Genomic DNA, 26,456 nt, shown 5'->3' with positions numbered 1-26,456 from the left:
CCATTTATTTAAGAGTTGGACTCGAGGATCCTTGTGGATCCCTTCCAACTCCAAATATTCTATGAATCTGTGAAAAGACAATAAAGAGAAGAGTTAAAATCCACTTCATGATTTCAAGTGTCTTATCCAAAGTCTGGGGAGCAACAACATTCAGATTCCAGTCCTAGGGATGTCTGCAGATTTTACGACTATCTGAAAGAAGTGAGGGTCCTGCATGAGAAAAATGATGCCATAAAGGACTGCTCAAATCACCTGTTGAAACTAAAAATGAACTACAGGTGAGCAAGATTACGGCCTTTCTGTGTTACATTTATAACAGCTCCTGTTAGGAGACAGGCAGCAGAGGTCCTAAATCTAATGCTACTTTTAGAAGACGAGAACGCTGGTGAGAAACCTGCACCCTCCAGCCCAGGAGCCACCACAGCGCACCCAGACACTGCCCCGCGCCCAAACCCCACCGACCCCTTCCCTGCTCCTCGGCACAGCCAGGCCGAGCCCGGAAAGGCAAACTAAGCGGAGCAGCGCCTTACAGCAGGATCACAGAATCGCAGAACGGCTTGGGTTGGAAGGGACCTTAAAGATCACCCAGTTCCAAAGCCCTGCCACGGGCAGGGACACCTTTCCACTGGACCAGACTGCTCAGAGCTCCAGGCAAGCCAGACTTGAACACTCCCAAGGATGGGGCATCCACAGCTTCTCTGGGCAACCTGTGCCAGTGCCTCACAGCGAAGAGCTCCCTCCCAGTATCTCATCCAAACCCGCCGTCCCGCTGCCGGGCCCATTCCCGCCGCCGCCTCCCCTCGGCCCACCCTAGAGGCGGGGGGCGGGGCCTCCAGCGCGCTCCCGGCCCCGCGCGCGGGGTTCACTTCCGGCCTCGCGTCCCCCCCCGCCCTCTCCCAGCGGCGGCGGCGGCAGCGAAGGAGTTCGGAAGTTCAAAATGGCCGCCGCGGCCGAGCCCGAGCAGCGACCGCCCGAGTAAGGACTGGCTGGAGGGGGGGAGGCGCCTCGCCCTGGAGCCTTGGGGAGGAGGAGAAGGGAGCTGGAGGGAGAAGCACGGGCGAGGGGATTGGGGAGGGGGGGACACACTACACGGGACGGGGACGACGAGAAGCGGCCGGGGTGGAAGTGGCGAGGGAGGAGGGGGTAAGGAGAGGAGGATGGGGGAAGGCGGCCGCTCCGGGGGAGAGGGGCTGCTGTAGGCGCCGCTGGCCCCGCGGCGAGGCGGCGCGCCGGGGCCTGGAGCGCTGGATCCGCCCGTGGATTCGGGAGGGCCGCGCGGGGGGAGGGGGGAAGAGAAGGGAAGCGGCGGCGGGCGCGTGTCCCCGGGAGTCCCGCGTGCGCCTTCCCGCCCTGGTGGCGCTCCGGCCGCGGGGAACCGGGATTGCCGCCGGCGAACCGGGTTTGCCTCTGGCGCGGGGGACGTGGGACAGAGGGACGCGGGGGAGGGATTAGCATCCTCCGCGTGGCTGCGAGGCCGCTGCCCGCCGGGGCGCGCAGGGCTCGGGCATCCCTGAGGCGGATCCGGGCCGGCGCTCCCCGAGATTCCCCCGCCACTCAAACACACACACACCCCCACACACCCTGTCCGAGCGGGGCCGGGGGGCTCCGGGCCAGCGGCTGCCGCGGGGCTGCCCCGGGGCCGCCGAGCCGCTGCCCGCCCTGCGGCGAGCTCTCCTCCCTCCCTCCTTCCCCCGGACCCCGGCCGCTCTCGCGGTATGGAAAGTGCCCGTGCTGGTGGAAGCAGAAAGTGATTTGTTGCCGCCAGCCCCTCCTTCCAGCCCTCGAAATGACTGGCAACTCCCGGCTCCCGTTGGGAAGCGAAGATCGCGCTGTCGCCTCCCCGCAGGAACGGGGCTCCCGGGCGTGCGTTTTCCAGGCACCCCGGTTGGTGCCGTGGGGGTTTGGGTTTGTCCACACTCAGGAGCTCGTGAACACAGTCTTCTGGAAATTCTGCTGGGAGTTAACGATCTAATGTTTACTCTATTTCTCCTCTTTCCTACATTAATATTTTAGCCATATAAACTGCTTTCTGTATTTTTTTCTGCCTTGAAAAGTTTTGATTTGAAGCTTGATTTTATTGTTAATCCTGGGAGTAGAAAACAAGTGAGGAAAAGCAGTGGGAGTACATGTGAGCCTTGTAAAACATGTGCACATGAAGAAGAGGGTTTAGTACTGTAGAGAGAAAGTTAAGTAGTAAGATAGAAGCTGATGATAAGAGCCCTGTGTGAAGGAAAATATGGGTGAAATCACTTTGCACATCCTTATGAACTTCCTGTAATTCTTCTTCTTGAATTAAAAAGTATGAAAAAGTAGGGCTTTAACAAGATCATGTCACAGTTCCTCTCTATTTAAAGCCATTAGCACCTAAACATGTAGACTGCCTCATCACCTTCTAAAATATTCTTAGAAGGTTTTTTCATCCACATCACTATACCTCTGAAGCATGTAACTGAAGTAAAAGTTTATCCACAGTTCAATGAAATTACTTGAAATAAATTATCCCTGTACATGAAGAAAATTTGAACTATTTATTGCGTATTAATGAACTTAATTTTGTTGTTGAGTTACAAAGACAGCTGGCAGTTGTATTGGCAGTCTGTAGTGGCCTGAGATACTGCTGGGATGATGTGGCTCATCTGGCACCTTTGCTGCCAGCTGGCTTTTCTAGAATTTAGGATGAGGTTATTGCATAACTTTAAAATACATGCGATATTTTAAAATAACTTCCTTAAAGATTTTGGTGTCACTTTCTGCTGTTAAGAGAAGGAAGACTTATCTGGAACAGCTTGACTGGACGTGATTTTTTTGGTCTTTAATACTTTTATGATGTCTTGAAGTACCCTTAATCTGTTAATTGGGGATTTACACAGCATCCTGTATCCAGCTAAAAGAAATTTTGAAAGTCACATAGTTCCCTTAAAATTCTCCTTCTGGCATTTCTTCACTTAACGTCACAGACAGCAAATCCAAATTGGAGAAGTTTAGCATTTAAGATTTTTTTTTTTTTTTATGGCAAGTGCAACATAAAATAAAGTCTTTTAAAGCCATTTTTTTCCTCTTTTGTTCTGATATTCTCTTATCATAATTTTGTGGAGTGTCAGGAGGTAGCAATTAAGAAAAACACGTTTCTGTGTGCCTTGAGTAAGCAGAAGTAGTAATAAAATTGTAAAAGAAAAGCAACATTTTGAGTTAAGTCTGTGAATATTTTATATTTTTAACTCAAAACAGTTTTTTCCCTTTGGAAGCTCCTTATTTCAGAGCACTAAGCTGTTAATGATTTTAGCAAATAATTTTAGTGTACTTTGCAGAAAAGTCAGCTGTATTTATTAGTATGAGAATTTGCATTAACTCAAGCAGGAGGGAGTAAATGTGTGCTGCTTGAAGATCCTGTCCTTAATTAGGAAGACACTAATCAAATTCATAATGAGATGCTGTCCTTTAAGTCTGGTTTAGAATAGCTCTGATACATTTATTCTATCAGATTATTGATCATACTCTTCAGAAACAGCTGTTGTATGAAACTAGTAGAGGTCAGAAGATAATTTCTGCATTTCTGTGTACGTTCACCCCCTGCTCCTGACTGTCATGTTTGGGGGATTTCTTTTCACCTAATGAGGCTTGGGATACAGCAAAGTGCTATGTTTAAGTTATTAAAGTATTAATGAGTAAATTCCAAAACTGTAGTTTAGATGGGGTGAGTTTGTAGAAGGGTGAGCTCTGGCACCTGTAATATTTAGCAACAGATTTCAAAAGGCAAATGTCTGTATTACCAGAGACAGTAACTTAATTTATGTTCTGAAGGAGATCAGGAGGTATTTGCTAAACACTGTAAAAACCCTTATTGTTAAGCCAGTTTCAATGTCTATGGAAGATAATACAAGGGAATGTGTAATGTTGGGACCGAATTTTATATTTTTTGAAGTTACTGTTTGAAGAAATTATAGTTAATTGAAAACACTCCTCTTAGAAGAATCTGTATATTATTATATTAATAACCTGCTGTAGACTTACATTCAGCTGTTTTGGCCAATGGCATTTTACAGGTGTCAAGATTACCACATCTTTTTGAAGCTGCTAGCCTGCTATATACTATCAGAAAGCTGCTCTGAAATTGGACTTCTTTAATTTATCCTGTTCCTCAGTAGTGTTCCCTGTATTGCATAAATAATATCAACATGTTAGAACATTTCTTGATTTTCTAACAGGTGTGTACACTTAGAGAAAAAAATTGCAGCTAAGAGAGTCAGTCAGCTCTGCATGAGATTTTGCAAGGAGGTTTCATTAGGTGGTCATACCTTGAAATAAATTTTGATTTTTGGAGCACAACTGTTTTCTGCCACTTGAAAATACTTCTAAAAGGCATAGCTTGGGTTAGGCGTTGGAGTGGAGCAGAAAGTGACAGATGCTGATGGACTGACAGATAAATGTTCAGCACCATTGTATGCTATTAACAGATAGGTCAGAATTGAACGTAAAGGCGTAAGCATTGATTCCATCCGCACATTTGGTTTTGTCAGTGCATCTGCTGTCTGTTCCTTCCATAGTATTTCTTTCTGCAGCCATAGCTGTCTGTTCCTGAGGAAGTGTATCTGCTGTTATAATTTACTTAAATCAGTGGTGCATTTTTAATTTTCCCAAAGGTAGGTGAATAAATGCCAGTTAGTTTCTATCATAAAAGGCTGTCTACTTAACATGAGGTAAAGGACTACAGTGAGTTTATAGTACTGATCTCTTTGTTTTTTGCAGGGTTGAGGATGCTGAGGCATCCGAGAAAAGTGTGAATGAAGAAAATGGGGAAGTATCAGAGGCAGACCAACCTCAGAACAAGCACAGCCGACACAAAAAAAAGAAACACAAACACCGAAGTAAACACAAGAAACATAAACATTCTTCAGAAGATGATAAGGACAAAAAACATAAACACAGACACAAACATAAGAAACATAAATGGAAAGAGGTGGCTGATGCCTCTGACAAAGAAGATGGACCAGCTAAAAGAACTAAAATTGATTTTTTGGCTCCTCTGGAAGACTTAGAGAAACAAAGAGCATTGCTGAAAGCTGAACTTGAAAATGAATTAATGGAAGGAAAAGTCCAGTCTGGGATGGGATTAATATTACAAGGTTATGAGTCAGGATCTGAAGAAGAGGGGGAGATAAATGAAAAAGCACGAAATGGAGCAAGACCTACAACAAAGTCAAATACTAAGGGGAAATTAGAACCTGTGGACAATAAAACTAGTTCCAAGAAAGCAAGTAAAAGTGAATCAAAAGAAAGGACTAGGCACAGATCTGACAAAAAGAAATCCAAGGCAGGAGTTGATGGAGTCAAAGAGAAGACTACTAGAAGCAAGTCAAAAGAAAGGAGGAAATCCAAAAGCCCTTATAAGAGAAGTAAGTCTCAAGATCAGACAAGGAAATCTAGGTCTCCTATACTTAAGAGGAGATCTCAGGAGAAAAACAGAAAGTCTAAGTCTCCTCCAGAGGATAGAAATAAGGCTGATGATAAAAGTAAATCAAGAGACCGCAGAAAATCTCCAGTTGTAAATGAAAACAAAAGCAGAGATCGTGGTAGAAAATCTAAATCTCCAGCAGAACTAAGAAGCAAATCCAAAGATAGAAGATCACGGTCCAAAGATAGAAAACCTAGGAGATCAGAGACTGACAAAGAAAAAAAGCCAATTAAATCTCCTTCTAAAGATGCTTCTTCAGGGAAAGAAAACAGGTCCCCTAGACGACCTGGCCGTAGCCCAAAAGGAAGAAGCTTATCTCCCAAACAGCGTGAAAAGTCAAGAAGAAGCAGATCCCCTCTCTTTAACGACCGTAGATCTAAACAGAGTAGATCACCCTCTCGAACCCGGTCTCCGGTTAGAAGAGTGAGGAGTAGATCTGCAGAAAGGAAAAGAAGAGAATCAGAAAGGAGGCGTCTTTCTTCTCCCAGGTAACTTAAAGATGTCATGAGCCATCACAAAAATACATTACGGGCTGAACTGTCTTCTAGTTTGGTGTTTATCTCCTTGTTTTATTCAGTAAATAGGTATTAAAAAAGGTAATCAGATTGTACATGATATCATAAGCTTACTGTGTATGTATTCAATCTTTTAGAAAACTGTTCCTCCCAGCTGTCAGATACGCAAATTCATCTTGTGGTTGCTAAAGTGCCAAGTTATTTGCTGCTCACACCATTACTGGGAACAAGTTTTGTAACTGTGTTCTCCTTTTTATTGCTGGTTGGATTCAGAATTTGGCTTCTATTTTGTTTCTTTGTCAATAGTTCTGTTGCTTTCTGAAATTTCTGTGGAGTGCGAATCCTCTCCAGTGTTATGTATTAACGTTGGCTAAAAGTGGGTAATTAGCCTGTATTTCCCCTCAAAAAAAGCCCTAATGATGGATAGAGTCAGCATGTGTGAATGTAAGCAAATTTTTATATCAAGATATCCTTCTCAGAGTCTTTTTTTTTTCTTTAAAATATTGTGTGTTTTTCATTTGCTAGCGGTATGTTACTGTTGCTTTGTTATTGGACTGCCGTATATAATTACCATATTTTGCATACACTTAAAGGAGAAGGATGGAAATCTGTTTAATGTATTGGTGTAGTCTTGGCATTTTTTTAAAAGACAAATTTAGCCTATGAAAGCAGTTACCTTGAAATTTGAAAGCTAATAATGCCTGGATGGCAAGTTTCCAAGAAGAGAACCAATGTAAGTGTATGCATTTTTGGAAGTTAATTCATTAGCTGTAAGAAGTTTAAGAGGCAAAAGAGTTCAGCATTGGATAATAAATAACTTAAAACTTTGTATCAGGGGTTTAGCTTCACCCAGTCTGAGAACTAAGAAGTATGAATTTAAAACTGGAATTGGAAGTACTTATGTACCACTAATTTAAGTAAAAGATCAAGCTTGGTAAATGGGCACCTAAAAATGTGAAAGTTTCAGCCTGAAGCACTGAAGGTTACTCTGGTTTCAGGTATGGGGTATCTTTGGGTACTTTGGAGAATGGCCCCAGTGGTGTTAACCCGATCAAGCAAGGATTGTAAATGCTGCCAGTTTATCTGGCTGCTTTTCAGTAAATCAGGAATGTGTCGGCCCAACCACTGAGTTTTTCTGGCATAGTAGTTGACTTTTCCTCTGTAGCATTTTGCATCTTTCAGTTTTCATTTTTCTTGACAGCTTGCTTTGCAGCCAGTTTGAATTAGTTGTCTAGACACTTATTTCAAGTGATGCATGTGTCTAGAATTTTGCTGTCAAATTCATACTTCTGTAACTGCGTGGTGAGCAGCATGTGAGTGGGGGACTACTAAAATATTTTTTGCTGGAGGTGTTTGCAGATCAGCAGAAATAATCTTTCTTTGTAAGACACCTTAACTAACTCAAACTGCTGTTCAAGTTTTAACTACTTGTAATTACTCAAACTGCCAGAGAATTTCAGGAGCTTTAATGAACAGTTTTAACAAAAAAAAAAAAATCCCAGTAATTTCATTTTTAAGTTTGTTTCCAGTATTCTAATCTTGTAAGACACTTCTCAGGTCTTTGACTGGAGTTACTCATTGTGTGATGTTACTATGAATTCTTAATCATCTTCTACTTTTTATCTCATCCCTGTGATCTCTGAACTAATCTATTTTTTGTAACAGATATTTTGATTGGGTTTTGGCAGTACAACCGCTTTGTTAGTCAAGAAGCCTGTAACTCTTCATCCTGTGACTCTTTATGTAATACTGTTCACAAGAACATTATATAAATTAATTGGGCTAAAGGTATTGGCCTACTCCAGCATTTGAGTACAGTAATTCCTTGTAGAAACTGCCAGTACTCTGCACATGCAAATTTCACAAGTAAATTTCACATATAAATTTTCCTGTTGCTCCGCTGTCTACTATTTTGCATCACTTCTGTATGTCTGATCATTGTCTGTAGTTAAGGTAATTGAAACTGATGAAGCAAATGAAAAAAATCACAGAATGGGTGGAATTAGTCTTTCAGATCCAAGATATTTTGTTCATTGATGAGCTATAACACCTGTAATAAGTTGTTCCAACTTGATTAAAAAAAAATCAAAAATAAGGAGCAGGAAAATAGTGTAGCAACATTTCCTTTGAAATAGTGTGAAACTATTCTCCAATTTCTAATGCAACCTCATTAGAATAGTTGTTTAATTTTTAATTCATATTCTTTCCAATTTTTGATTGAACTCTTGCTATCATGCAATTGAGCTTCTTAATGTAGTAGTCCCATCAAGGATTTTTTTCTTGGATAATTGTGAATCTGTATAGACAAAAATAAACAAATTTTAAATAGTGTATATAGTATCAGACTTGAATTTTTTTTTTTATTTGAGAAGGGTTAGTTTGCATTTTAATTAAGAATTCTAGTTTGCATCGGCTGTTTTAGAATGTGTGAAATGTTGAAGCCGTGCAGTTGTAGTGCCCACATTGAAACAGTCAGTGTTGTCACTACTGTGAAGTAGCATGATCCTAAGCCTAAATTTCAATACCATGGTTGGAAGGTGGTGAAATAATTCTCGAGAATAATTGTTTATGTATTGTTTCAATGCTGTTTCTGGTAAACATGAAAACAGGCCACTATTTTTGTAGGACCTAAACACAAGCATTGTTTTAAAACCTCTCTTAGCTTTGTGGTAGTAATTAAGGAGCTGTTTCCAGACTTGTCCTGAACTAGATCTTTGTATGGGCACACACTTCCCAGAGTGGGGAGAGACACGCAGGAAGGGCAGCCAGCTCTGCAGCCTTCTTATCCGTCGCTCCCTCAGAAGCCCATCTGGTGGTCCCTCACCTGCAGTAAGAGTGAGTTTTTAGAGAGAACAGATTTGTTTTCAGCTTGCTCCTGATTTTTACTACCACTTTCTTCCTCTGTTTTAAGAACACGGACCAGGGATGACATTTTGTCTAGACGTGAAAGATCAAAGGATGTCAGCCCACCCAGCAGATGGTCCCCATCCAGAAGAAGGTCTCGGTCCCCCATCAGGAGGAGATCTCGAACACCTCTTCGACGTAGCCGATCTCCCAGAAGGCGGAGTAGATCTCCTCGAAGGAGGTAAAGACACCCTGTGTTTTTAAGTATGTTTTGTAAGATTACAGGAAGAATAAGGGTTGCTATGTTACATGTAAAAAGACTATGCTGGGTTTTTTGTCCATGTTAATATGTGCTCGCACAGTTAAATTAATTTTGTCCTCCATGAGTTAAATTGTTTTATTACTTGGAATCGTTGTGTATATTTATGTTTTCTGAAAAGATTTTCCTTCTCAAAAAAACCCAAAACAAGCCTTCCCCAAATCCAAATCTCTTATTCTTATCAAACAGGGATAGAGGTCGGAGAAGTAGATCTCGCCTTCGAAGGAGGTCCAGGTCACGTGGTGGCCATAGACGTAGGAGCAGAAGCAAAGTTAAAGAAGACAAATTTAAAGGTAGTCTTTCTGAGGGCATGAAAGTTGAACAGGAGTCTTCATCAGATGAAAAGTAAGAATATATTTCTAACTTGCACTGATTATTTAAAACCTACAGTTCCACTGATACCAAGAACGAGCTAACATTTATCTTCATGGTGTAGTTTTTGAGTTGTCACCTAAAACCATAATTATGTCTTAGTACTTGTGATCTTGTCAGATTACTGTTGGGAGGATCTGAAAAATTTTGGAATATGCAAAAAATAGCAAGACCTGTTGGCTAGTGGGCAGACCTGAGGGGAGGATATATCATTAGGTTTTTAAATTCAACTTGATCAGTAGCTTGTGAAAACTTTTGGTCTGATTACCAGAGCTTACTGCTTGGGGAAAAACTTTAATAGCTGAAAGGATTAACTGCTGTTTGCAAATTGTGTTTATATTTCCTCGACATCTGCTTGTTCAATTGTGCAAGAGTATGCATTCTTAATCAAATTATTATGGAAGAATGATGCTTCAGTGAAAAGGAACAAGGTTTTTTTGTTTGTTGTCTTTTGAAAGATGGCTGCTAATTGTTTGCAATTAAAAATGGAATACAGAAAGTCCCAAAGAGATATCAAGAGATAAATTTTCTTTGTAAGGAAATGTAGATATATGCAGTGGGATTTAATACACCATTGCTTTCTGAGTCACTTGAACAGCTATTGTTTTAATATATTCTGTGCTTTATATGCCAAGGAACTGCACTTGGTAAAATACAGTAGATAATTACATGTTTATGAAGTTATATTAAAAAATCGTATTTTTGTAGCCTTGAAGACTTTGATTTGGAAGAAGAGGATGAAGAAGCAGAGATAAGACAAAGGAGGTTACAACGGCAAGCAATTGTTCAGGTACGTGGTCATAGGAACTACTTCTGTGGTTTTAATGTAGTGTCAGGGTAAAGGAAGGCTTTTTGCCTATTGCTGTGTTATGATAGTAATTCCTCTTGCTATGTTTTTGCAGTTAGCTCATTGTAAATGCTAGTCTCTCTTAAACTCTACAATTCTATTGTCACAGCATTGCTTTTAAAACTGAAGTGACGCTTCTGTGAGTCATTTTTTGCTACAGTCATTTTTTGCTACAGTTAAACATTCTCTGACGGTCGTAAGACACGTCAGAAATGTTCTTTAGTTATGTTCATCTGTAGGTTTTCTTTCTAGCTGTATCATTGATATAATAATGTCAGTGTAACAGATATATATAACTATATATCAATTAACCTAACTGGTCAGTTTGTTTCAAGTGGAAGTTGTCAGATTCCAAAATTTTGTAAAGCCACTCTCTCATGGGTTCTCATTGTAAAATCCTTCAGAACTATGACTGAGCCAAACTATATAAATTCTCTTTAAAGACTGGTTACACCTGATGTTGGTGCAGGCAGGAAGCAAATCTCAGAGCTGAATTCCCTAAACAGAAAACCTCTGCTTTTCTTATTGAATAGTTCAGCCTTGACAGCTGAGTAGTAGCAGCATTTTTTCATCTTGGTTTTTAACTTTTGGAATAGGAAGTGAGGTCTGGATAATTTCATAGTACTTAAGGGTAACAAAAATTGCAAAGATGTTTGAAGTTTTTAAATTCTTCTGGATTTTTTCAACATGAGTGAATAAATAGGATTTCCAGTTCACATTAAAAAACTGAGTCTAAAAGCTACTCTTCTGTGCCATAACACTAATAAAACCGAGAAATATTCTAGAATATAGGATATAAAATAATTAATTTTTCCTCAGAGACTGTGTTTCAGTGTTTTTGTGCCAGGACGGTTTAGTAATAAATCTGTTGTTGCTGACATTCTGTTGTGCATAACGAAATAACTAATATTGAGTAATAATTGCTTTTTACAGAAATACAAAGACCTAAAGAACACACATGAATGTTTCAGTCTTATGGTCTGGGCTGTGGTGCATTGTGACAAAATGAATTTTCAGAAGTTGTATCCCATTCTGCAAATAATCTGTTGTCTTTAGAGATGTATGTGATTATGAAAGCAAAGATTAAGGTTTCAGCTGAAAGCCCAGACCATTGAAAAGGTGGATATGAAAATGTTTTAATTGTGATAAGGTGTGACGGTGAGATTAAGAATTAAATTTCTTTTTAGAAATACAAAGGCCAGACAGAAGACAGTAACATATCTGTACCATCTGAACCAAGCAGCCCTCAAAGTAGTACACGCAGTCGCTCAAATTCTCCTGATGACATCCTAGAAAGGGTCGCTGCTGATGTTAAGGAGTATGAACGGGAAAATGTGGACACATTTGAGGCATCAGTGAAAGCCAAGCACAACCTCATGACAGTTGAACAGAACAATGGTAAGGTTTTCTGAAATCTCTCTAATGCAATTTATGAAAGCTCAGATACTTGGCTTAGTTTACTTACATACTTCCAGACTTGGAAGTAGATTGAATTTTGGGATGGAATTTATGAACATTTTCACAAATATTATGGTGCTTAAAACATAGCATTTAAATAAATCTTCCTCATTAGGAAGGATGAGTGGAACATGTTCTCTGTATTTCTAATAACTCATAACACGATTTGTGCTTTACATTTGGAAGAGCAAATAATGATGTCTGTCTTTGTGGTTAAGAATTACCCTTCCAAATTTTTCTTTTCACTTAGGCATGTTGTGTTCCTAGAAGCTTAGTATAGTCCTAGACTTTATTTTTTGTGGCTTGGAAATTATGCTCCTTTTATACCTTTTTTTGGTCAAAGCCACTGTGACAGAAGAATATAGGTGGGTCTGTAGTAATTTAGAATTATTAAAGCTTTTGAGGGTCGTTGCTACTAAGTCCATTTTAGCAGCATAGCTAATTGCTGAAATAGGTATTTTCTTCTTCTTCTTCCCCCCTGTATGTACTCTATTGTACAGCAATATTGAAATGAAACAAATTTTGATATAAAACCTGCCTTGTGCCAGCTGCAGCAAAAGGAATGCGGAACATCTCCCAGCGCACCCTGTAGTATTGAAAGTCTGCTGATTTTTTTGTGGTTTGAAAGTGGATTACTGTCCATCTTCCAAGTAGTCAAAGGTGTGTGTAGATGCTGTGTGGTCATACTGGAGCTAGTTTAAGCTGCTTTGGTTTCTCTCTACAGTTTAATTGCAATAGCACTGTTTAACAAGGGCTGTGGAGCCTGCCCAACCCCTTCAAGGAAGAGTTGCAGTTAGCTTGTATTTCATGTCCTGCGCTACACGTATCCTTGGGGGCTGAATACACTGTCTCTAGTGGATGCTTCTCTTCAAAGTAATAAAGCTGCATCTCTTTGGGACTGCTGTACTGCTCTGTAGTTTATCCTGGCATTCCCTTGAGTCGTGTGTTTTCAGATTGTTCTCCTGCAAAATTAGAACAGTAAAAAGAACTGTTCTAGTGCTTTCTTTGCATACCCCAAGTTTAGACTTATTATGTCTAACAGACAGTGTGTTTTTCCTTTTTTGTCAAAGCATGTACTGCTCTCTAGTTTTGTATACTAAAGCATATGAAAATATAAGTCTTAACTACATAGGCGTTTTCCACATAGACATGTGAAAAAGGTTTTTAAAACCAGATCAGTTACACTCACATCTGGGTGGTAAGGTCCTGGGTTGGAGGTGGCTGTAACAACAGCTGAAAGTAGTGGGTTATCTTTCTCCACAAGAGTAATTTTTTTTTTCTTTCCTGACCACTTACAGGGCCAGGGTAATAAGTTGCTAAGAAACTACTCAATAATTCATTGTAGCCCAGTGCAGGTAACTGGAACTAAAAGGAAAATATGAGGAAGTTTCTGGAAGGGATTGTAGCTCAAAACAGTGGTGTAAACTGCTTCCCCACAAGTGTCAGGTGACAGGTCTATACCTTGAAACAGTGGTATCAGTATACTGGATGATTTTTTTTATGCTGTCACATTTCAGTCTAGTTCTTTGGTGTGGAAGTGGTTGGCTGTGTGCATCACGAGACCTGAAGCCTCTGAGCTGAATTAGCCATTTATTTTTCTCCATTGCATAGTGAAGGGGGGGCCTCTGATTTACCATGTTCATAGAGGGCTGCCGTAATGTGTGCGTGAATGAAATCGTTTGAAGTTTGCTTGTTTTTGTTAATGTGTACTTAATTTGTATTTCTTTGCTTTTATCTTATCAACCAAGTAAAATGTCTTTGGGATTTAAAGATGATTAAAAGGTGAGAGAGGGATAATCTTGCCCATAACAAAAATGTTTCTCTTTAACACTGTAGTAAACATTGTGTTTAACTAAAAGCTACACACCGGGTCCTTTTTGGCAGGGTTGGAGAAAACATTTTCCAAAGAAAGAATTTCTGGGCTTTAAAACTTTGGGTTTTCATAGAACATCTTGTGATTAACAGAAAAGCCTGAACTTGTGTATTGAAAACATGACTGTATTTTTGAATGTATACACATAGTCATTTTATACTTCTTTTTATACGTACATCTATATAGGCATTCTTTGTAGGGAGCATGTAAGTACGTAGTTTTTTTGTTTCTGCTATGCTTACTTGAAAGCTATTATATGTAATTTTTCAAGGAGGTATAAATTTTTGAGTGCTTGGAAGAACTTAGCTATTCTGAGTTTTATATTCTAGAATGTCAAATATGTGAAATCATATTTGCTAGAAACGTTAGTAGAGCTACCTGTTTGCCAATATACTGATCTTAGACTATGTTGTAAAGATACTAAGTGCCAAATTATACTGGCAACAGTTATTGTTTGACATCTTTTTTCATGCTGAGTAATCTAAATTTCATTTTAAGGTTCATCTCAGAAGAAGCTGCTAGCTCCCGATATGTTCACAGAATCAGATGATATGTTTGCTGCATACTTTGATGTAGGTAATTCTTGGAGATGAAATGTATGACTCTTTCTGCTTGATTTTTGTAAGTCACTGTCACCTGAGGGTTGTGAGAACTTTGATTTTGTAAAGGTGTGTGCAGCTAAGTGACTTGTATGTTCTTAATCTTTTGGTCACCCAAGGCAGGCAAATTGGTTCTTAATTAGTATTTCAGTGAAATAAAACCTGCTGAAATAAGTGGCAGTTTTACCAGAGTAAGCAACTGGCAATTCACCTGCTGTTTGAATACAATGGACGTGGTAAAAACATGAATCTATTTATAAGTTCAGCTTTTTATTAATGTTACCATGTTGCAATGTTCTAAATATGAGCTTTTTCCAGAGGTTCACATATGGTTAATTAAAAAATGGGTAAGATACTGAAATTGGCTAATGATGCTATGTTGGGGTAATCTGGTGGTTTGTTTGGAGATTTTTTTGGGGGTGAAAAGATACATTTCCTCGTTTAACACATTTTCATTACCTTTTCTCTAAATGTCCTGCAGTGACCTTCAGATATTGGCAGTCCAGTGACTAGTTTTGAGACTTTATGTGCCATTCTCTATAGATCCTCTGTATTGTTGCTGATGCACAACACTGAGAAATAAGTAAAGACAAGAACTTTCTTCTTAACTTAAACCAAATTAGCTGGAGAATTTTTATGGCGGATGTAACATCGGCTGCCATGGTTTTACTCTCGTAACACTGTGACTTGGAAAAAGATGAATACTTGAAGGGTAGTGTGTGTGTGTGAGGGTGCATTTTTAAAAGTTCAGAAGTTACAAGTGGGGATTTACATGGCTTGTGAGCAGCTCCCCCTTCCAGAAGCTGTTGTTCAATTGAAGATACACTTTACTACTTATAGTTTTGAATTTGTGACAAGATATTGCCCAGTCTGTTAAGAGATGTCAACAGCAATTGTAGAAGTGTTACGTTTGTATGTATAACAGTATGAAACAAGTGGCATGTAATGAACAGAAATTCAAGGTTTAAACAGTTGTGTTTTCCTTGCAAATTGCTATATTTTTTTACTATAAACTTACTGTAAATAAGAAGTCTTACTTACATGTTAGAATGTGCATTCTAACATGACTTGTATAAATTCCTTGTATTAATTGAAACTTTGCCCATTTATGTTTAATAATAGTTCTGTTGGTTGATCTCATCCTCTTTCCTTGCATCAGTCTTTAAATACCGATATGTAAATAACAGTAAGTTGTTTCTTTCTCCTGCAAGATAAGTGTGTTTGTATTGTGAAGAGAAACTGTGTTCAGTAGGGGAAAAGGGCTTTGGTAAATAAACGTCAAGGGAAAATACAGAGCACACAAGCAAAGCTGTTACTTTTATTTTTATTTCAGAGTGCTCGTCTAAGGGCTGCTGGGTTTGGAAAAGACTTCAAAGAAAACCCCAATCTCAGGGATAACTGGACAGATGCAGAAGGCTATTACCGTGAGTTGTGTTTGTTTATCAGCAAGGACAAATAGAGTGAGGGTGCTGAGTGGAGAAGATCCTCATGTATAAAAGTATTGAAATTTTGTTCTAATGTAGATGTATCCCACAGCCCTCTCTGAGTGTGTAATGTAATGGATGAAATGAGCATGCAGATTTTAACCTCAGTTTTGAAAAGACTCCAGACTTGGAGAATCACCCTTTGTTCCCCATAATCTCCACCAAGCTAGGTGCTACAAAACATTGCACACCATGAAATTAAAGGATTTTGCTATTTGCCCTCATATTTTGTAATGGTAGGGAATGGTTTATTTTTCTGGAAAAGTTCCATTACATTTATCCCTTGTAACTTGAACTTGCTTGGTTTTCTCCCTCAGGTGTTAATATAGGTGAAGTTTTAGATAAACGTTACAATGTCTATGGTTACACTGGTCAGGGGGTCTTCAGTAACGTGGTGCGAGCCAGGGACATGGCCAGAGCAAACCAAGAAGTAGCCGTGAAAATCATCAGGAACAATGAACTTATGTAAGTAATGTTTTTGTTTGGTGGTAATAAAACACTTGGAACAGCTGGAAGTTTTTCATGATGTGATTTGAATCTCCCTTTGTTTCAAGTAAAGTAACAGGTAACAGCTGTGATTGCTGCCTTTTCTGCTAATATGAGCCAGATAATGGGAAGCGCTTGAGGACTATGTATCCACACTTCTTTACAGCTATCACGGGAAGAAGGGTACTTGCACTTTCATCAGGCACTTTCTCATTTGCAAAACCGCAGGGAGCAGTGATATCAAGAAACAAGGTTACAGCTAATTATGAGCCGTATGTTTTTTGAGATGGGAGTTGTAGACTGTTTCAATGGACCAAATCTATTTGGCAGGGTATGGGTTGGATCCCAGTCAGTCATCTGCAACTTACAAAGAGACTTCCATACATTTAATTATTTCTGTATATTATCTAAATGTTTGTATGTATATAAGATAGATAAAAAGGGATGGGACTCTCACTGTTGAAATACAAAAAAAAAGAGGTCTTTCAGAATGAGTCAACAAGTAAGATCTCTTAAACTGTGTCATTTGAGGACTTGTCTACAATACTCATTTTTACCATCTGCTGCAGTGTTTATACAGTCACTGTGTCCTCTTCTGTTAAAGACAACCTAAATGAAAATGTTTTCCATGTCTCTTACCTTGGAAGTTTTAAAAGTTGTCTTACTGTGTGTATAACTGGATCAGTTTTAGTTACATGAATAAGTATCTAAAAAAGTTTTAGAGGCAAAAAGGAGGGTGATTAAGCTATTTTAGTTTGGTGTGTTGTACAGGTAATAAGCTTGGGTGTGTAATTGAATCTATAGTCAGTTCAGTTTAAATCTTCTTTTAATACTGTTGTATGTGGCAAAGTACTTTTTTTAAAAAGTAAGCTACTCTAGTGAGTGCTGTTTAAAATTTATCATATTACAGGACAAAATCCAGTTTTAGCCTTACATGCAACTGAGAGTGAGAAGGAAAGGATAAGTAGGTTACAATGGTACAGTGAAGATCCAAGAATTAAATAAACTTAACCCAGTGTGTAGTCACTGACAGCAAACCCCACTGCTGTGGTTTCGGTTTTTTTAGCTGTGGTATGTTAGGTAATGACAAGACACTTCTCATTCCTGGATAACTATAACCAACAAGTGAATGTCTAGATTTAAAAAAATATTAGAATTTAACTGATTTTGTTTTATAATCACATTTCTCTGTTTTCAGGCAAAAAACTGGCCTAAAAGAACTGGAATTTTTAAAGAAACTCAATGATGCTGATCCTGATGACAAGTTTCATTGTCTACGGTTGTTCAGGCATTTCTACCACAAACAACATCTCTGTCTGGTATTTGAGCCACTCAGGTAAGGTGACAAATGTTTGGGGTTGTCTGTAGAAGGTAAAGTACTACTGAGCATTCTTTACCTTGCTGGGTTTGGCTGTTGTTTTGATACCTTGTTCTCATGCCAAGATTCAAGAATGCAAGGAACTTTGAAACAAAAAAAAATTGTCTGCAGGCACAAATCACAGACTACTGAACTATTTCTGATTTACTTTTAGCATTGTTGTGAGTTTTCTGCCTAGAAAATATTTGAAACAAGATCATGTATGGTTCCTCTCACTGGTGCTACTTAATGATTTTTTGTGTATGTCAGTATTTTTATTAGTTTTAATAATTCATCATTTTAAGGGTTTCTGTTAAGAATGCATTCCCAGAGAGATTCAGGAGTTGCTGTTTATTCTGTGAAGAGTACCTATATAATAACAGTCTAAGGAAGAAAACTGTTTCAGTGGCTCTTTGCAAGCTCACTCTCTGTTCAAGTAATTAAGCTCTTGTGACAGGTTGATTGTAAATACTGTTTTATGGTAGATCCAGATACATTAATTGCCTTAGTCCCCATTCCTACTTAGAGACATCAGTTGTTCATATCCTGAGTTTTCTGTGTATGTCATATTTCAATTTTAGCCATATTTGGGGTGAGCATAAGTTATATACTGAAACAATGCCAAGTTTGTGAGATTACTATCATATTTCATTAATTAACTGTAGAACAAACTATTGTCTTGTCCTGCACTATCTCTTGATAACACGCTTGTACCTTATTTATGTCCAATTACTGTTTTTGTCCTGGAATGATGGTCTTTTCATATGCTGCTTAAGTCACCAAAAAAATCTCCTCAACTTTTTATGTTTCGCATGCTTCCTTTTTCTTTTATTTCTGAAGAAAATGAGTACAAAGGCTTTACGGTTGTTAAGGAAATGCTGTTCATGTGCAAATAAATCCTGTCAAATCAATATTGATTAAAAAGTATGCTCTGAACTAAGTAAAGTCCAGTCTAGTAAGTAATTACACAATATAGGACAGATCTGATTGACCAGCCTTTTTATTTCAATTTTGCAGCTCACAGAGTGGTATGTTAAGTCAAATGCTGCTTTTCTCAAAAAATACTTAAAGCTAACTGGTTTGTTCAAGTTTGTCTCAGAGTTTAAGAGGCCGCTATGGTTTTTTTGTTAAGCTCTTTCCAATTCTTTCTTTCCCCCTTTCCCTTAACAGTATGAATTTACGAGAGGTTTTGAAGAAGTATGGGAAAGATGTTGGGCTCCATATTAAAGCTGTGCGTTCCTACAGCCAGCAATTGTTCCTGGCTTTAAAACTTCTTAAAAGATGCAATATCCTACATGCAGATATTAAACCAGATAATATTTTGGTAAGTAACAAAATAATTAAAATTTTTTTTGCATGGTCTGTAGTGTAAAATGAAGTATTTGAAGTTCATATTCTGTTAATTTAGGTGAAGTCAAATTTACTGAAAATGTTAAGGGTTCACACTTTGATATAAAATGATACTGTGGTATAAATAGTAAGGAAGAAATATAATACAGCATCTAAATAAAATCTTTTCCAAACAAACCTTCATCCACTTCCATCTTCATAGAAAGCAGATCTTCCAAAGTAAGACAATGTCTCATGGGAGAAATATTTGGAATTTTCCCATCAATAGTTGAAAGATGTTCTTGCTTTCTGCAAAATGGAAGTAGGTTGTTTGAGTCTGGATGGAGATTTTGTTTATGTGAGTGAGATGATGGGGAAAGGTCCTTAACGCCTCTCTTTTGCTAATGGATATTTATGTTTTAACTTTCAGGTGAATGAGTCTAAAACAATACTAAAGCTTTGTGATTTCGGCTCAGCTTCACATGTTGCAGATAATGACATCACACCCTATCTAGTTAGTAGATTTTATCGAGCTCCAGAAATCAGTAAGTACATTTTGGATTAGCTACATCTGTCACATGCCAGTATTAGCAGATGAAAATTTGACTTGGATTTATTCTAGTCTTAGCGAAACATGACTCTGAAAGTATGATGGCTGTCAAAAATTCAGGCTTTGAAGGCATGTTTGTGTGATTCTTCATGTATGTTGATGATCAGCTCAGTGAGAAGTCACTCTGATGGGTTATAGTTATGTTTCAATTTAGAGGTATTGTTCTGACTTCTTGGTTTTTGCTAATTTAAAGCTGATCAGTTTAGGTGTTAGGTAAAAACCTCCCCTTCTAAAATAGGGGTACTTTAAAAGCTAAAAGGTTTACATCCTTCTTTTATGGTAAATTTTTATTCCTAAGAGGAGCAGCACCAATATAGTTTACAAATCAGAATTTTTTCATCTGTCTGCTTTTGTGATACTATATCAAAGTCTGCCTTTATGGAATTAACTGGAATTGCTCTGTTTCAGTTATAGGAAAAATCTATGACTATGGTATAGATATGTGGTCTGTAGGCTGCACATTATATGAGCTTTACACAGGAAAAATACTGTTTCCTGGCAAAACCAATAATCATATGTTGAAACTTGCCATGGATCTCAAAGGAAAGATGCCAAACAAGGTAAGAAAAATAAGTACTTAATATCTGAAACTGCTGTAATGAACAGTAGAAGATACATTCTTTGTTCTCCTGGAATTCTGTTTCTTATCATATACATTTTTTTCTTAACAGTAAGTAATAGACTTTGTTCTGACTGTGTAATTTATACTGATTTAAAATCTTATGAAGTGAAAGTATACAGCTTCTTTTTCATAGACTAAGTATAAAGTGAAAGCAGAAACCTTCTAAGCAGTGACCTGAAAAAAAATGTAAGTCAATAAAAGATACTGTGTCCTTTTTCAAGGGGTTTGAACTGTATCTTTGTTTTCAATCTCGAACATTTATTCCTGTCCTTTTGATACATTTTTTTATTAGTATTAAATTACTCATGTTGCAATAAATTAGTAGACATTGATGTTAATTGTGAAATTTGTAAGACACAGAGAAGTTGCCTGAAACTCTTGCCTCTTCCTCATTTTCCAGATGATTCGAAAAGGCGTGTTCAAAGATCAGCACTTTGATCAAAATCTCAACTTTATGTATATAGAAGTAGATAAAGTGACGGAAAGGGTAAGTCCCCTGTGTGTTGACTAACCCATCACTTTTTCCAAGCTTTCCTACTATTATGGTCTTTCAAATGTACCTTGGCTTCTTAATTAAAAACAAGATTTTATAAGCTATTAGAAAGTCCTTTTGCAGCAGTGTGGACAGATTACAGAGTTATAAAACAGCAAAAGATTTTTTTTCCTGGGATGTAGGAACACGATTAAGAGAAATCTAAATTTAATCTGGTAGATATACAGGGTGCCTCCATATAATCTGTCCTTAGATTACTAGTATAAGAAATTCTGCCTTCATTTTGTAGAAGGATTTTTAACTTCCGTATGATGTGGTTATGTTGTATGAGGTTTGCTATTAATTTTGGTATAATTTTGACATACCATATTTAAGAAGAATCACGAAATAGTGGTCAGATATAGGACTTTCCATGTGGACTTCCATGTTCTGAGTTAACTGGGATGTTAGGTTCATGTGAGCCTGTGTTGGTGGCCTCCCCCCAAGAGTGTGTTTTCCACTCTTTTCTGCCCTGTGATGATTTTATGAGGCCGTGTGGGGGAAGGGTGTTGCTGCTCTGACACGAGACAAGCGTGCAGAAAAGCTGCTGCTGAAGCTCTGCAAAAGGGATGGATAGGGAGTTTGTGCATTACTTCTGTTCTACAAGGCTGCCATTTTTGTGTTTGTAGGAGAAGGTTACTGTTATGAGCACCATTAATCCAACCAAGGACCTATTAGCAGACTTGATTGGGTGCCAACGACTCCCTGAAGACCAGCGTAAAAAAGTGCACCAGCTAAAGGACTTGTTGGACCAGATTCTAATGCTAGACCCAGCTAAACGGATTAGCATCAACCAGGCTCTACAGCACGCCTTCATCCAGGAGAAAATTTAAACCAGATGAAGAAGTTCAAAGGGTTTGATTAATTAAGATACAAAGACTGAAGAAATTTCACAGCAGTTATTAATGTATATAAACATAAATATTTCCCCTGCAAAGTTGAGGAAGAAATGATACATTTGAATTAACATCAAGGCTGATATTTCTTTTAGAAATGTTAGAGTAATTCTGTTTTGTGTCTTATGTGAAAATTTTCACTGTAGAACTGTTTTAATTGCCAAGACTGCACAAAAGTACAATGCTAATGTATATGGTTGCAGTTCGTATATATTATAAAAAGAAAAAAGCATCTGTTATAAAAAAAAAGAAAGAAAAAAAAAAAGAGAGCAGTAATACTGGGTGGTTGATTTGTTTTTAGCAGACTTGGCTTCATTTTTGTCTTTACAAAATGGCCAGCATAAATGCTGTTTATATTCACATTTTCCTAGGTGTGTGTGTGCAGGCCACAGCAGCATGCCCTTGGTGTAGTCAGTGCCGAAGGGGGTCTGTTCCTTCTTGAGCCTGCCCGCAGGGATGGTCTCCTCTTTTAAAGCAGGTTGTGTACAACTTTCAGTACACTGAAGGTAAGCTAACCCATCAACATCACCGGTGTTTAAGCTGTTATTTTACTGGAACAACTGACAAATGAGAGACAATAGCATTGTGGCAGAATTCCCTGCATGTTTGAGAAATGATCTTGTTTTATTTTCTGGCATTGCAACTGTGGCATAGTTACAACTTCTGTTCTGTTCATCACATTTAAAACTGGGAGAGAGCGCACTTGATGGATAGAGCGCCTTCAGTGTACTGTTTCTTATTACTTTAATTTTTTTAATCAACTTGCTATAGACTTTGTATACATTTTGTTAAATACAGTTCACTATGACATAGAACCAATACTTACAGAAGAGTTTTCATTTAGTAATTACATATGTTGGGATCTCATTCGAAAGACCTTATATCTAAAGGATAGATAGACAACATAATGAAATTTTTAACTATTTGTATGTCATTTTGAAAGTGTACTGCTTTATGCTAAAAGTGTTTCATTTGTTCATTGTTTTCATTATTTGTGATCATGTTGTCTTTCAATACAGGCATAAACCTTCCACTCTTGAACAAAGCAGCTGCTTTTTAAAAGCGGTAATTGCTTCTTTACCTTTTATTTCTTTTGTAAATGAAGCTTTTCTTTAAGAAATGTGACTTTAAAGTGTTGTCTCTTGCATAAAACAGTTGACACTTACTTATTGTAAAGTGAAGATTGTTCTGCTGCATGTAAAGTGGACCATGCAGATTTCTGTATGTTTTCAGTATGCATCATTAGATAATAAAGTCTTTTGTGAACAAGGCATTTGTAGCCATTTTTAAAAGAATCTGTCTTCAGTGATGGTAAATCAGGTAATTTGTAAGACCCGGCCCTGCATTTCCTATTAATCATTTAATTAAAGGGATGATTAAATGTTATGATCTTTGGGAGAGCTATAGGCTATGTTAATTGGATAAATAATTATCACTGCTTAAAAACAAAGCAAAAAACCCTACAGATACTGTCTGTCTGCTTTCATTGTAATGAAATTATTCCTGTAGGACATGGGATTAAATTCAGGCTTTAACTAATGTTTGTGCTGTTTTTCTCACTTTTCCTTCTGATGGTGCTGAAAGAGAAAAAAGGAAAGCGAGTCACAGGCCACTCAACGCCTACTCCATGGGTCTGATTTGCTGAGACACCAACTTCACCTTCCTAACAAGGTTATTTCTGACAGCATGTGTAGATAAACATTTAGCAACAAGTTAAAAGAGCTTGAGACAATTGAGTTGGTTATACAGGGTGAGGAAAACAGAAACAACTTTTTCAGGTCCATACTGCTGTTTTAATGTTCTCTTTGACGATGTTAAGAAGTTCATCTTTTCATTTTTTATTAATATATTCTGACAGGCTGTGAAAACCCCACTGGTTTCACGTACTTTATAATACTTTGAACTAAGAAGGATTTTTGTATCCATCTAGGTACATAATGGCAACAATCATGCACTCTTAGTGCACTCAAGAATGAGGAAAAATGCCACAAAGCAGGTCATTCTGCTGGTGGGGAATACCCCACCCAGGAGGTGTAATGAACTAACTACGAAAACGAGCAGGAGATGGGTGGTTTTGTATGCCTATTTGGAACCTTCAACCTGTCTCTTCTCAATTTATATTGTAAAATTACTAATAAAAACCAATCTCTCCCTATTTCCACATATTTAAGGTATCTTTTTCATACAGGAAATGAAAGAAGTTAGCTTTCATGTTTAGTGAAACACTAGTTGCTTGCTAGTTACGCTTTCTGTATTTAACTTGCACTTTTACAACATAGGCAGCACTTCTGAGGGCACTTTTACACAGATGTAGTAATAGCTTATTCTTTCTGTTGCTTTGTACTTTATTCTTAAAATAGGAATATGAAACAATGAAATGAGTTGGTGATACAGAAACAAAGCAGTAGAAAAGATGCCCCTTAATACCTACAGAATTGTTTTAAGCTGTTCTGGAGAAGCATAAAGTTGCTCGTTTACTTGTTCTTTGTGTTGTAGGTGCAGCTCAAAAGAAGATGAAGGCTACCAGAAGACATGAACAAAGGTTTCTGTCCTATAAAAGATATGAAAAATGCTCTTCATCTAATTCTGTCTCAGTCTTTTAGTTTCCAGCATTTCAATATAGAATTGATTAACACTGCTGCATTACTGATAATTCCTGAAACATACTTGCTGTATTAGCATTTGTTACATAGATTGTTTTGTTTCCGGTTGAAGAGATTTTTTTATTGTAATTAAATGTAGGTAAATAAGCATTACTCTTTAAATGTAGTTTTCTTAAAATGATAGACTGAGCAGTACAAAGTCTATGACATTTAGGCAGAAAATCTGGCCATTATATTTGGTTAAAATAAATGCGTTAACCAGTAAACATTTAAGCAGATGACGCACTTTTTTCTTTAACTTCAGTAGGTTCATTATTTATTTCAATTCTGTCAAACAATTATCGATACAGAGAATAACTGGCAGGGGTTATTTAAAACAAGTGGATTTCAGTCTCCCATCCAGCTGATACTTCTTGTGGGCAACAATAGAAAAATCTTTAGTGCTAGCTTCAAAAACCTCTGGACTTGAGGATTTTTTGACGCTGTTAAGGACCCTCTCCAGTTTTGGGCAATGCCTGTCCCTGTAGCCTGAGGTCTCTGAGGCGAGGAGAGTAGCTGTGGCTGCCACAGTCAGATGAATTCTCATGGTTGTGGCTGGGTGCAAACAGAACAGCTGTGCAACAGAATGAACAATTTCTCAGCTCATCTAAGAGGGAGGATAACTTCCATTCTCCTCCTGAGCATGAATTTTTAACTTATGTCTTTGTTAGAGGTCCTACATACAGAAAGTTTGGCTAAATTTACTGTGCTGATTTCTGTTTCCTTCTCCCTCATGGTGACAAGGAGCTTCACATTTAACATACTCAGTTTTCCAAGCCTTCAGAAAAAACAAGATTCCAGCCCTGTGGAATTAGAATGTGTTCTTATTACCTTGGTGTCTACTACTTAGTTTAAAAATTAATTATTGTTTAAGAGTTTTTAATAGTTGATTCCTTTAAAACCTTTTTAATAATACTTTATCTCCATACATAGGGTAAGTGGCATTAAACTTCTGAAGAACCTTTATGTGTGTATTGACCCCCACACAGAAGGCAGACCAGACTGTGATACTGCTGGAGATAGAGGGATCTTCTACAGCATGTGTAAAATTGTAACGTGGGTGGAGAATGTTGAGAAGTGGCAATTGCTTGAAATTAATAAACTGTGCTTAAAACTTGCCTGCATCCTGTCTTCTGTTGTGCCTGCATCTCCTACTGCAAAGCTATGAAATGTATGAACAAGTTTTAAAGGCACTAGAAATTAAGTATAGTTCTTTGAATGGGGTTGTATCCTTTGGTATCAGAGGCATTAGAGAATCTCTGGGAAAAGTCTTCCTGAATATGTAAAATGGAGCTTTTGTTAAGTTGCGTCTCTGTGTCTCCCATGGTTTTGGAAGCCCCCTAAGCACCAAAGATTTCATGTGAATCCACTTTACTTTTCACTGTGCCTTTTTTTATCCTTTATAGCAAGGTATTAACCTGTATTGAGTTGGGGGGGAAAGAATTGCCTTGTATTGCAGCAGAGGGAAGTCGTATGTACTTACAGATTAATCTTTATAAGGGAAAAAAAATAGATTGGGAGTAGCAGCGAAGTGAAGTGGGAGGGAATGTGTGTTTTTGTTTATAACTTGTAAATTATGTATCACATTATTAAGTATATTTGTGTGGGGGTACAGAAGTGGGACTACCACATGTGTGTTCTACACATCCATGTCAAGTTTTGTTCATCTAAGTACGCAGATAATTAAAACTTAATTTTAACTTGTGACAATACTTACTCTAAATGTAAAACCTTGGCCTTCCTTCCATCATACACCTATTGAATTCTTCACTGTCTTAGTCATAAATCATAAACATTGATTTTGATGATTGTGGCCCAGATATTTCTATAAAGTAGGTATGAGCTAATTATTTATAAAATAATGAAAACACATGAATATTTACAGAGATTCAGTGTTTGGTTTAAGTTAATGAGAAATAATTTAAAGCTTCTTATGGGCAGGTATAAACAAATAGGCCATAACTGATAGAGTAACTGTTGATGGTTCAGTCTCAGAAGTGACTTTTTAAGTGAGAGTGCAATGAAGGGTGGCTTTGTGTTCTTGTGGAAAGAAACTAGGAGGGGGTCACTGAGGATAACTCAAGTACCCCCAGTCTAAAGAATGGGACTGATAGTAGCTACCAAGAGTAAGAAGCAAAGAAAGTCGGTACAGCTTTAAAAAGAAAGGAGCTGATAACAAAGGTTACTGGGCACAAGAAGGCAGAGAAGAAAGCACTCTT

The 26,456-nt window shown here is 38.1% G+C and overlaps 1 protein-coding gene across 4 annotated transcripts; it reads left to right on the top strand.

The window, feature by feature from the left end:
• Window positions 1-897: 897 nt before the first annotated feature.
• Window positions 898-25,339, top strand: PRP4K (pre-mRNA processing factor kinase PRP4K). 4 transcript variants are annotated; one of them, XR_014226907.1, is made up of 19 exons: window positions 898-975; window positions 4,747-5,940; window positions 8,879-9,052; window positions 9,320-9,475; window positions 10,211-10,292; window positions 11,537-11,747; window positions 14,179-14,252; window positions 15,613-15,703; window positions 16,081-16,228; window positions 17,448-17,585; window positions 18,777-18,930; window positions 19,366-19,480; window positions 19,954-20,105; window positions 20,568-20,654; window positions 21,329-22,101; window positions 22,615-22,660; window positions 23,180-23,266; window positions 24,092-24,137; window positions 25,171-25,339. XR_014226907.1 is itself a non-coding variant. In XM_082292757.1 (15 exons), the coding sequence occupies exons 1-15, from the start codon at window positions 938-940 to the stop codon at window positions 21,530-21,532; spliced, it is 3,018 nt and encodes a 1,005-aa protein (XP_082148883.1). In that variant the 5' UTR covers window positions 898-937; the 3' UTR covers window positions 21,533-23,148. The 4 variants fall into 4 exon arrangements, 1 of the variants encoding a protein (XP_082148883.1); XR_014226906.1 differs by having other exon boundaries at window positions 21,329-21,606; window positions 21,967-22,101; window positions 23,180-25,339; XR_014226908.1 differs by having other exon boundaries at window positions 23,180-25,339.
• Window positions 25,340-26,456: the final 1,117 nt, after the last annotated feature.

This window comes from Coloeus monedula, assembly GCF_965178545.1.
Source record: "Coloeus monedula genome assembly, chromosome: 1".
Lineage (NCBI taxonomy): Eukaryota > Metazoa > Chordata > Aves > Passeriformes > Corvidae > Coloeus > Coloeus monedula.
This window is presented reverse-complemented; position numbering and strand designations above follow the sequence as displayed.

What these genes read in the sequence shown, in the direction of transcription:
- PRP4K (XM_082292757.1), top strand. Translation starts at nt 938, where the DNA reads ATGGCCGCCGCGGCCGAGCCCGAGCAGCGACCGCCCGA. An exon ending in AACGGCAAGCAATTGTTCAG is followed by an intron (nt 10,293 to 11,536) that starts GTACGTGGTCAT and finishes ATTTCTTTTTAG; the next exon opens with AAATACAAAGGCCAGACAGA. An exon ending in CTGGTATTTGAGCCACTCAG is followed by an intron (nt 17,586 to 18,776) that starts GTAAGGTGACAA and finishes TTCCCTTAACAG; the next exon opens with TATGAATTTACGAGAGGTTT.